Raw genomic sequence first — 12,656 nt, 5'->3', positions numbered from 1 at the left:
CCACTTCCTCTTGACCCCACTCTAGGTCCCTCTGCCCTCACCACCCATCAGCCAACAAAAGGAGGACAAGGAGGAGGAGGGAGAGAAGGGAGAAGTAGAGGGGAGGTGGGAGGGGGAAGGAAACTCACCTACCCACGGTGGTGACAGACAATTTCTCACCTTCTGTCCACCTGCACATACCTGCTAGCATCAGTGGCTAACTCAAGCCCCAGCCCACCAAGTCCTCCCCACACAACTCAACTTCAGATGCCCAGGGGAGTTTCCTGGGAAGACTGTGAGAACACAAAAGCCCAGGATCCTAATTTCTAAGGTACCCAGCTGCCAGGTCCAGCAGTGAGCTGGGTTGCAGTCCTGGTCCCTGGAACAAGCCCCCAGTGGCTCTGAGGCACAGTCCCTAAGGACTCAGGACCTGCCCTGGATTCCTGGGTTCCATGGACCAGAGCATTGGCAGTACCCGGGACCCTAGCAGAAAGGCAGAGTCCCAGGTCCAACTAGTGATCTGCTAAACCAGAACCCGATTTTAATAAGCTCGCTGGGGGATTTATATGTACAGCAAAGAAGCACTGAAGCAGACACTTGTTTCTGTTCCTGACTTTCACGGCACATCATGTTCTCGAAGCATTTCCAATGTTCTCACTAGTCTGTCTCCCCCAGCTAAACTGTAAGCACGCAGAGAGCAGAAAACCCATATTATTTTTCTTTGCACATACCACAGCATATAGCACAGACATTGAAAGATGCCTACTAATACTGGGTTTTCCACCTAAAAGCAATGGAGTGGCCCAACTAGGCCCCCAGGCCTCACACAGCTCAGTCTTTTCACAATGAGCAGAAAGGAGCTGACCCCCACCCTGCTGCCCTTGACTTCTCTCCTCACTGTGGGCTCTCGAGGCTTCCAGAAACTTGGCACTGAGGACTCAGCTCAGCGGATGGGCATCAAAGGTTCTATTCCCACATGTGTGTTAAGGTCTGAGCAGGACAGTGCCCAGAAATAAAGGCTGAAGCCTGAAAACTTTCTGCAAAAAGGGGTCACCCCCAATCAGATACTTCACAAGTCTTTGTGAATGATGAAAAATAGTGTATTTCCAAGCAGTTTTGAAATGTTGCTCAGTAATTACTTCATTATCTAAGAATAACCAGAACCACATTTAACTTATAATGAAGTTAAGATGTTGCAACATGTCTGGCTCTGGAAGCAATTTAAGGACGAGAGCCTAGCAGGAGGGACACTGCATGACAAGAACAACCCTCAAGAGAAGCCGTGTCAAAGAGACTGTCACAGAAACTGTATTTGGAAAGCTGCGGCACACTGAGTGCCTTCAGCCCGACCACATCTCCCCTGCTGTGCAGCGCCCACGGGAGGAAGGCAGAGCCGAGGCAAAGTCCGCACGAAGCCTCGAAGAATCCGGGCCAGAGCTTGGGCTGCCCCAGTGCGAGGGCGGGCTGGTATTTCAGGCCACAGGCCGGACGTACCTGGGGGTCTGCTGCACCTCTGCCCACCAGCGGTAGTCGGTGTGGCTGACCAGCAGCAGGATCTGGCACCAGAGCAGCACCAGGGCCGGGTGCGTGGGCACCATGGCGCGCACCCGCGCGTTCAGCCTCTCCAGGCCGTAGAAACTGCTGTCGGTGCTATCTACCGTGAAGAGTCTGGAGGCAGCGGCTGTGATTCTTCGGAACATTCCTACAAACAAACCAGAAGGAGAACTAAGAGGGAAACATCCTTGCTGCTCATTGTGGCCACAGGAAGATCTTCCAGAAAAAGATACACCCTCAGCTCTTTCCTATACTCGCACATTCAAAGCATTTGGCGCTTAGAAAATCAGGCTTTCGAAGCAAAAGCCAGATAGGCTGCTTAGCTAATGGAGCAGCCAAGGACACTAACATTCTCACTCTCCCGGGTACTCTCCCTACTGCTGTCAGCAAACTGTCCAGGAGCTCCACGCCAAGAGCCGTGCCTGCGTGTGACAGGAGACCCAGCTCCATGGAGAGCAGGCGGCCCACACTCGGCCCCCGGGACAGCAAGGCCTCCATAGGGCTGGTTCTCTCTGGCAGGAGCCTCTCTACACCCTCCTCCTGCCATAAAAAACATTTCCTTGGCTTCCAAAGAAGTACGGGGGGCACAGCATGTGCCAGAGAAAGAAGGCAGGCAGTGCGGCCTGCCAGGCCCCAGCTCACGGTCCATGGGCCACTGTCTGAGAGCGGAGGGCCATGCGCTCTGTGCGCCCAGTGTAGTGCGGCCCGGGGCAGGGAAAGCCCACAGTCAGCCAGCCACATTCGTCTTGGGCACGTAGGGGCACACCCAACAGCATTCTGCCCACAGCCTGTCTGTGTCATCCTCCTAGGGGCCTAGACAAATCCCTTCCAGGAATTCACCATTTCCTTCTGTCCCTTCCTTTGGATCAATACAAAGTCAGCTCAACACGCCTCTCCCATCACCGGCTGCGGCATCATGATAGCTGGCCCTCACTGTGAGGACCCCGAGACAGATAATGCTGCACAGCACATCAGGGAAGACAGGGCATGGATGAGAGCAGACCGAGGGCTCCTCGCCCTCTGCATCTTCACCCTCCTGGCACCACAGCTGGGAAGTCAGAATCTTATTTCTAGTTTAGGTTTCAACACATCCCAAATGTAAAGGGGTCCTAACAGAGGCAAAGATAGACGACAGACCTATGCCCTACTACTTTGTGACTGGTTATGCTTCTGACCTGAGGCGGAGAAAGAGAGCTAACAAAAGCAGGACAGTCACGGCCCACAACACCAGGCTGGCCTCCTGGGATAACCAGGGAGCAGAACACACATATTCAGAACAGTAGTTCCAATGAGAAGATGTCCACTGCTCGCCTGGTCTCTGGCCCCATTTCCAGGGTCTTCTCTGGGTGCTGTGTGGACAGCATCACCCACCTCTGGCCCACCCAGCCTGGGCCCAGTCCTTCTCTGTGCCCCTCATTACTGTGTGGGCTCCTTGTAGGACCAATGGACCCAAGGGAAGAGGCAGGTGCTGCTGTGGAGAAATGGGGAGCCAGGCCACAAAGCAGAGGGAATGACAGAGTGCTGCTGTGGGGTATTACTCAACAGGATGGAAAACCATGGTCAGAGCTGTGGCTCTACCATTTACTTGGCCCTAGCAGTACATTATCTGGGGTCTCAGCTTTCTCACCTGCAAAGTGGAATTAAGAGCAGTAGCTGCGCACAAGGCTGCAATAGGATCCAAGAATAAAACCGGAGTGAAGGGCTCAGTAGGGTGCTGGGCAAAGCAAAGACCAGCCAGCAGGGCTGCTGCTGGGGGGCTGCGAGGAACGGTTGCATGGCCTCTGGAGGGGCCACGAGAGCAGCGAGAAGTCAGGTGGTTCGCTGGGGCAGGGAGACCACAGTGACGCTGTTTTGTTTTGTTTTTAAAAATTTTATTTATTTATTAGAGAGAGATCACAAGTAGGCAGAGCAGCAGCCAGAGGGAGAGGGAGAAGCAGACTCCCCGTGAGCAGGGAGCCTGATGCAGGGCTCGGTCCCAGGACCCTGGGATCATGACCTGAGCAAAAGGCAGCCACCCAACTGACTGAGCCACCCAGGTGTCTCCACAGCGACGCTGGGGTTTGAACTTCCATGATAGTGTGGAGCACGTTGGCCAGAAGAAGCCAGAGTTGGGAGGCCATGCCAGGTGACAAGTTCAATTTTTATCATGAGTGTGAGGGGCTGGCAAGACACCAAGTCACAGGCTAGAAGCAGAATGGACACGAGAGCCCAAGGCAGCCAGGTCAGTGCGGTGACCTAGGTAGACTCTGCAGCCAGTGACGAGTTGTCTCTGCAGCAACAACTGGGCCAGGCTACCAAGGGGACAATCCTATTGAGCGAGAGGAGGGGGACAAGGAGAGGGGCAGAGGCAGAGACAGTGGGAGAGAGAAAACAGAGATCAGCATGGAAACCAGGACAGAGAATACTCGGGAGATGAAGAAAAGACTTCTCTTCAATAAACGGTGTTAGGAAAACTGGATATTCACTGACAAAAGAATAAAACTGGACCCCTTCCTTCACTAACAGCAACTACCTCGCCATCAGTGAAACTTAAATGTGGAACCTGAAAGCACAGAGCGCCTGGAAGAAAGCAGAGGGCAAGACTTCTGACCTGGGTACTGGTAATAATTTGTCTGGGTGTGTCACCTAAACCACCAGCAGCAGAAGGAAAGATGAACAGGGGGACTGCCTCCAAGTGAAAGCTTCTGCACAGCAGAGGAAATGACCAATGAAATGAAAAGACAATCCACGGAACCGAATACCCATAAATTATACACCTGACAAGAGGCTAGTATCCAAAATATCTAAAGAACTCATACAACTCAATAGCAAAAAAAAAAAAACCCTAAAGAATCCAATTATAAGTGAGCAAAAGACCTACACAGACGTTTTTCCAAAGAAGACACACAGATGGCCCAGAGGCACACGGAAAGATGATGGGCATCTCATCAGGGAAGTGGGAATCCAAACCGTAGCGAGATACCACCCACCACCTGCTAGAAAAGCTAGGATCATAAAGGCAAGTGCTGGCGAGGACAGCCAGGAAGGGGAACCCTTTTGCACTACTGGTCGGCACACAAACTGGGGCAGCCGTGGTGGAAAACACTGTGGAGCTTCTGTAGAAAGTTAAAAAACAGAACCTCCACGTGATCCAGTAATCCCGCTACTAAGCATTTACCTGACGGAAACAAAATCGCATCCCTGTGTATAATAGCAAGACACGGAGACAATGTAAGTGTCCAACAGCATATGAACGGATAAAGATGGGGGTACATACACAATGGAATATTATTTAGCCATAAAAAGGAAGGAAATCCTGCCACTTCTGACAACCTGGACAGACCCCGAGGGCATTATGTTACAGGAAATAAGTCAGACAAAAAAGGCAAATACTGTGTGATCTAACGTATATGGGGAATCTCAAAACACCCAACTCTGATGCAGAGAACAGAATGGCGGCTGCCAGAGCCCGGGGCAAGGGGTGGGGGAACGGAGAGAAGGAGGTCAAGATCACAATTTCCAGGTGTAAGTTCTGAGCTGTCAGGTACAACATAATGACCGTGATTAACTCTGCTCCATGAAGTTCTTGAACATTGCTGAAAGAGCGGATCTTCAAAGTTCTCATCTAAGGAAAAAGAAGATGTCTACCTATGTGCAGGATGGATGGTACCTGAGGTTACTGTGGAGATCATTCCACAACAAGCTCACACATCACCTCACTCTGTTGTGCTCCTTCAGCAACACAGTGTTCTGTGCTCAGTTCTACATCAGGAAAGCCGGGGTTGGGCAGACAGAAGGCAGGGACACACGTAACTAGGAGGCTGGAAAAAAAAGACGATCAAGCCAAGCAGCGAGAGTCTCAGTCCCCCATGCTCAGGCCTCAAGGTGAGGACGCAGGACAGAGCACATGGGGCCTCACACGCCACTCCTGGTCAAAGGGCTATGGGGGGGGGGGGTGGAATCCAGAGGGAAAGCCCAGCTTGAGAAACAACAGGAATAAACTCCAGAGACACTGACTTTGGAAAGCCATGTAGTAAACGTGGGCAAGAGAACAAAGGAAGCCGCAGAGCAAGGACGGTAAGACAGGACGGGTTGTTCCCCATTAGAGACAGGCTGATCTGCATGGCAGCAGGCCAGATGGAAAGCCCAATCAATGTGCATGCTGCTCCCCAGCGCAATGGGGACTGTTGAGCACACTCAGGGAAGACTCAAGACGCAAACTGGCAGGAGGTGATCAGGGCAAGAGCAGACACGGGGGGAATGGGAGGAAAGGCCACAGGGCTGTGCCTCTTGGTGTCAAGATATGCCAACCCCCAGGTGAGGGAGGGGTGGGAAACACCTGTGGAAATGCTCTGTCCCCCCCAGCAGAGCACGGGGATGGTGGGGATGCCCACGGAGCAGCGAAGGCTCTAGAAAGCCCCCTAGCTTTCTAGGGGGTGCCCTTGGCGATGGCTGATGGCACAGCTGATCCCGCTATGATGCCTGCCTCTGCTGTCTGTCCCCTGGAAACTCCTGGCTGTCATCCTTATGGCTCTGCCCCGGAGGTCTGTCCCCTCCGCCCACAGGGCTGTCGTGGGGAAGCAGTCACCCACTGGGGTGAACGAGCCCCTGGGTGGGGGCTGCCGAGAGCTGCACCACAGAAACACAAGCAAAAGGGATGTGGGTCACTTTCAGCCCAAGGCAACGAAGCCTCTTCTCTCTTCCCTCCCCTCCTCAACCAGCGAGCCCAGGGTGCTTTGCCCCGGGCAGCTGAGACCCAGAAAGGAGAGGCCTGGGCTCGAATCCTCACATGGAGAAGAGGCAGCAGGGACCAGGAACAGCCTCCTGCATGGGCACAGATACAAAAGCAGCCCTCTGTTGTGGTAAGCCACCAAAATGCTGCTGTCCCCTTGTTAAAATTGCTCCTTGACCTGAATTAACAGGTGGGGAGCGTGGGTACTGGTCCTGGACGGGAGGAGGCATGGGGCAAGGTCTTACCTCCCAGTGTTCTGAGCAGTGACCACGGGCTAAGATAGGAAGAAGGCAGGGCCCACAGCCCAGATGATGTCTGATGTGACTGGGAGGCAAGGGAAGCCAGGAGAGTCGGGACCTGGGAGAAGGGACAGGGCCTGGGGCCAAATGACAATGACAAAGCACAGATGAGCACCTGAGCCAGGAAGGTTCTCAGAGACCATGAGCACGGGAAGCAGGGCTGCAAGTGGCAGCCCCACATCACTCAGGAAGTGCTCTGCACACGCAAGCCACTGACTGCACCACGAGCAACTGAGCAGCGGTGTGGTGTAAGAGAACAAACAAAGGGCAAGAAACAATGGCTGGTTTGCAATCTTGGTTTTATCACGGGACCTTCTGGAGCCTGAACCCTCTCTTCAGGGGAAAGGGGGGCTATTTCACAGAGCTGTCCTAAGGACTAAGGGGGGGGTACCATCGCGAACACTGTGATTCCCGGCAGGGTGGCCATCCTTGTCTTTGCCCAAGTCTGAACCAAAGCCAAACTTATTGCTGCAGGAAGAACTGTTCTCGAAGATCACAATTTTCAGTGGAGGGCTGGAATTCACTGCCTTTTTTTTAGGCAAAGCATAAATAAAAATCACCAACTTTGTATGTTCTATGCACCTCTTTAACATAGAAGTACAAGATGATTTACTTAAACTCTTACCTCAAAATCAAAAACAGTAATTCTGCCCCTTAGTATCATTAGAGGAAATGTGGTCAAAATAAACGACATGGAGACAGACACTCAGAAACACAGACACCTTCTCTGCAAACACTGAACCACACGACAGCAGGAACAGACACTGCACAAAGCCCATGTGGCCATGTGGCCAGTACCAAGGCCTGAGCTCTGCCCCCATACCCTGTCCTCTCTGATACAGCGACCACTGGTCACATGGGGCCATTCAAATTTAAGTCAATTAAAATAAATAAAATTAAAAAGTAGCTCCTTAATCCGCCCTAGCCACGTTCCAAGTACCCAAAACCACACATGGCTGGAGGCAACTGAACTATGGCAGACACAGAATGTTCCTCCGAGGCAGGCAGCCCTCGTGGGTGGTGCTGCCGTGGACCACACACGCTTCCCCTGATATCTGAGCTGAGGAACAGGAAGAGGCAAGGGGGTGAGTCCGCGTGCGCCTGGAACAGCATGGAACTCCACGGGATGCGCAGGAGGTCACCCCTGTCCAAAGAGGGAAGCAAGCAGCCCTTAGAGATGAACGGTGTCCTTCTGCTATCAGATCCAGACCAGTCAGCGGCCAAGTATCAGAATGACCGACATACTACAAATGACCTATTATTCATGTTGTAGCTTAAGTCTTTCCTCAACTTTAAACTTATTACAGTGCGTCAGTGAAACATAAATCAAAAGTTCTTCAAAACAAATATTCTTCCAATATTAGTAATGAAGAGGGCTTGAAGCTCTTGAGTCCACTTGATAATTAAATTCTGGCCATGCCCCTGTCCAAGAGCAATAGCAATTAAATGAGCAGCCACGAAGACGCCTCCTTCTCCATGCCTCCCACCCCTGCCCGCCTCCCTAGTCGCCCTCTGACCCTCACCCCTCTGACCCCCGCCTGTGCGCTCTCAGCAGCCATCTGGCAGAGCATGGCATCTCGCCTTTGGGCCTTAGCTTAACATCACCTCCCAAGGACCCTGTCCTCCCTCCCCACCCCCATTCTGCCTATCACTGTGCTACTTGCTTCCTTCACAGGAAACTTCCAGACTTAAAAGTCCCTGCCTGTGTATCACCTTCCCCACTGGCCTGCGAGCCCCACGAAGGCCTGCAAGCCCCACGAAGACAAGAGCACACCAGCCCTCCTGAGCACCATGGCCCTGGTGCGCGACCTGCAGCAGGTTCCTCCCCGCGGGACCTACTTGGTGAGTGTGTGTGTGTGTTTTCATTTGTACTCAAATAATATGGACACAGCTTAAAAGTCCAATAATAGAGAGGGGCTTCTGATTTTACAAATGCCCTGCCCCATCCCTTTTCAGGCAACTGCTGTCCTGCTTCTAGTTCTGTCACCTCTGAAGTTCAATCTGACATACTTTTATCAGCTGTAGCAGCCCATCTATTATTCTATCTGCTCCTCTTGCCCTCATGAGGAAGTGGCCCTCGCTCCCTCTCAGCAAGTGCTGCCCGATATCTCACTGGGCCCACATAGGCCACAGCACCCAGAACTCACAGGACTCACGCTGGGGCTCAGACCACAGGTGCCTGGGAGGGTCATCCTTCCTGTCATGGGGAAGGAGCCCACCAGAGAACAGAGCCAACACAGATCAGAGCTGAAACATGGAAATACTCGACAGGGCAACAGAATGAAAGTGCCTGAGGTCGTCATACCTAACAAGAACAGTGACCTCTACACTTCCAGGAACTCTAAGCAGTCGTTCCTTTTCTTGTTCTAGCATAGGACAGGGTCCTGCTGAGTGACAGTTCCAAACTCTACCCTATTAGAGATGAGATGTACCTCACTCATGCCACCTATCCATTTAAGTTCCATTTTTGTCCTATTTAGTTACCTCTATAGCCTCTATTTCCTGTTGTGTCAACTTTAGATAGGATTGTATAATGCCCACAATGCAAGATGAGATTAGTGACCCTTCCGACCCTCCACCTTCTTCTCTATCTTCCACTCCCAAATTAAGTTGGTTAGTTTCCCTTTTATTTTTCTTGGAAATAAAAACATTTTCATTCTGTTCTGAAACAAAAATTAAATAAGTCTTCAATGTTTTATTCACACATTGACTTAAACTCAATTGAAAAATCAAACAGCATTTATAATTATGTGAATATAGTTTTCCCACAAAGTCAAGAAACATGAGCAACATTTCCTATATGTCCTTGGTCACAACCCCTGAGCCACTTAAAGCAGTTTCTTAAAGTTAAGGCTTTCAATCAGATTAATTGTTGAAAATCACACCATGCTTTGGTTTGCTTTGTATTTGGACCATGACTTCCTTGCTGTTTGTTTTTCCTGGAGATCAGAACTGCCTCTCACTTTTCCTGCTGAAAGAAGAGCGAGATGTAGCGAGAAGTCTTCCAGCTTCTCACCCATTTAATCTAATCCAACGCATTCTTCTCAAGAACACTCATTCCTCTTTAGAAAGCACTGACTATCCTAATATGGACTTAGTGCTTCCTATGCATGCTGCAAGGCTGCCTTCTTGTGACTCCTCTCTTGGGTTCACTGTCCTTTTTAATTCACAATCACATGTGAAAGTACAAAAATTATCTTGGACTTCCAAATGTTGAAGACAGGAGGAAGCCCTCAGGTTTACTTTTTCTCACCAACAAAACATTTTCAATTTTTTAAAAAATTGTATGACTTTTTAAGATTTTTATTTATTTAAGAGGGAGGGAGAGGGAGAGGGAGAGAGAGAGAGAGAGAGACAGAGAGAGAGCATGAGCAGGGGTGGGGGAGCAGGCTCCCCACTGAGCAGGGAGGCTGACGTGGGGCTCCACCCCAGGACCCTGGGATCATGACCCAAGCCGAAAGCAGACGATTAACCGACTGAGCCACCCAGGTGCCCCAACAAAACCTTCTCAAATGCATATTACGCACCACAGAGCTTACACGGGGCAGCAAAGTCCCTACCTCTGAGAGCATACAGTACAGGACACGGAACAAACAGAGGCTCTGTGAAGACCAGTCTAAAGCACCTACCAGACTTGAAGATGTGAATCAGACACATTAGCAGTGTGCCTAGCTCTTGACAATAGAAAGTATGCTGCTGTTCACTCATTTCCACTTTGAGCTGCTTTGTAACAATATCCTCCAAAAGAATGCCAACTAGTTGTAGTAGAAACCTTCAAAGAAAGGGAAAAGTCTGACATCAATTAGGTGACTGTTTTAGGGCACTTACATGAGGTCTACTGTAAAAATACGTACGTATGGTAGACAGAGCTGGAGCAAAAACTTAAGTAAACAAAGTGCAACATTTAATACCATCTCTTTGTATTAAGTCCCTTTCCCTCTCTGTATTACCTGCCTCACTTATGAGATGGCAGTAAACATATCACCCGCAGGGCTGTTAGTTTAAAGCCCTGCAAACCATGAAGCATCACAGAAGTCCAAGACAACAATCCATGTAGGAATTTAGTGCATGATCCATTTTAGCCCCCTGCTTAGCTGTGGCAGAGGGAGCCACAGGCTACCTGGCTGAATCTGCAAACAAAAGGGTGTCGGGCAGGTTTACTGGATTTCTCTTCACAAATGCACAGGCACCCCCACCAATGACCAATAAACGGAAGGCTGAATGGATTTTACGTGGGCCTGCCTGGAAGGAGCACGGCCGCATAAACCAATACTCATGGGACATCCCACCAGCTGTACCTCACTGAATGCCCTGGATCCGGGGAAGGTGGACACACACTTGTCTAGGCAATAAGCATTTACTGGGCGTAACTTTTGATCTACCCTCAAGGAGCTTTCAAATAATTTGTGAGGGTAAACACAAATTGCTACCACAACTACACCAAGGGGAACACAAGTGGAAGCAGTCACCCTTGCAGGAGGAAAGAGTTTATTGCTGATTGTTTAGAATGGCCCGCACACATGAGAAAAATAATGAGACTTTTAGCTGGTTTTCAGAAATTTTTAAATTCTTTGCAGGCAACACAACACGCATCCTTACTGCTGGCACCTAGGTTAGGCTGGCCTCAGCCTGCACTGCCATGGTGAGCCACTATGTTGTCCTTAACAAGGATACGGGACGGGATGTGACTGAACTCTAAGAGACATGAACCCAGTGCCACAGATGACACAGGTCAGGAATAGAAAGCATACCCATGCAGACTACTTTACCCCCACTTACAGCACTGAAGCAAGACCAGGAGCTACTGCAGACTTATTGTTCACAAAATGTGACTTCCTAAAGGCCATGGGATGGGTAAAGGCTTGGATATACAGCATACCTTGAAAATGTTTCCTCCGGCAAACTCTTGATTTGCCTTCCTTCACTGTGTTCTTCCGGTGTTGAAGTACTGTCCCCATCTCTTAACCTATTAATTACTGGACAGCAGATTAAATATGGGGAGAAGGAGAGCTCCTGAATACGAGAGAGAACAATATCTTCAGTTGACTGGGAAATCAGAACCCTCAAAATGGCTAGGATTCCTGAGATCCACAGTTGAACAGTGCTTACAGATGCCTAAAAGACAGAAAGTAAGTGACAGTTAAAATAAAAAGAGAATTAAAACCAAACCAAAACAAAACATAAAACTTACCATAAAGCTAGTATCACGATAAAAACAAATAAGAGAATAACATTTTTCCTGAGTGCCAGTCTCATGGATGAAAATTACCTCTATTTTACCATTCTATCAATAAAGCCAATAAATTATCATCAGTTTCAAAATGTGGTCCCAGATAAGCAGCATCAATACCATCTGGGAACCTGTTTATAATGCAAATTCCCAGGGCCCACCCTGCCGGCCAAGTTCCCAGCTAACTCTGATGAATGCTGCACTGCATAGTCACACATCAAAGGGGCCACCATGAGGCAAGACACTCACCATTGTATCTGGAGTGACAAACATACTCCGTAATAGCATGTCCACAGGACGGAGGGAGGAAGGGGCCAGAATCTCAAATAAAGTATTTAGCACTCCAAGGGCTTCATGAGAATCAATGTGCATCTGTTGCAATTAAACATCAAAAAGCCAAAAAAATGTTAACATTTCCTTGTCTAGTTAGGCACCTCTAGGCCAGATGACCTTGACCATCCAAGCCTTACCACCCCTGCCTTTAAAAAGTGTCCTTAGTAGGGAACCAGGCACACAGTTTTTAGAACACTGTAGCAGCTACATTTTTCCCATAAGGGAAATCTTTTCATTTAAATTTTTATTATATAAACAATGTATATTTTCTGTAAAAGATTGAAACATTTAACAGTATGGAAAAGCCAGCTGGAATCCCAGAACTTGATATGAGCACCACCCACACTCCCCGACCGTCTCTCACGCCTCTCTACACACACACAGAATTTACCAATAGGAAATCACACATACTCTTTTCCTTTCTTCGCTTTATCTGCACCCCATTCCTACTCAGCTGATTAGACCAAAAGTTAATGAACAGGTGTACAGATGACTTTTGAGCAACATGGGGGTCAGAGGCACCCACCCCCACAGAGCTGAACATTCCTGT

General features: G+C 49.6%; 1 protein-coding gene across 4 annotated transcripts in view; it reads right to left on the bottom strand.

Moving 5' to 3' along the window:
* Nucleotides 1–12,656, bottom strand: part of HTT (huntingtin) — a 136,323-nt gene that overhangs the window by 34,233 nt on the left and 89,434 nt on the right. For all 4 annotated transcript variants that reach the window (XR_006605262.1, XM_045075081.1, XM_045075083.1 and 1 more), the window contains 4 exons: nt 12,023–12,145; nt 11,423–11,658; nt 10,173–10,315; nt 1,474–1,681 (listed from right to left, as the gene is read on the bottom strand). Coding sequence is in view for 3 of the 4 variants with exons in the window: in XM_045075081.1 (XP_044931016.1) it covers nt 1,474–1,681; nt 10,173–10,315; nt 11,423–11,658; nt 12,023–12,145 (710 nt within the window). In the remaining variant the exon portion in view is untranslated. The remainder of the gene's footprint in view (nt 1–1,473; nt 1,682–10,172; nt 10,316–11,422; nt 11,659–12,022; nt 12,146–12,656) is intronic.

Source organism: Mustela putorius, unplaced genomic scaffold (genome assembly GCF_011764305.1).
Source record: "Mustela putorius furo isolate JIRA1106 unplaced genomic scaffold, ASM1176430v1.1 tig00000083_pilon_pilon_pilon, whole genome shotgun sequence".
In the NCBI taxonomy this organism is placed as follows: Eukaryota; Metazoa; Chordata; class Mammalia; order Carnivora; family Mustelidae; genus Mustela; species Mustela putorius.
This window is presented reverse-complemented; position numbering and strand designations above follow the sequence as displayed.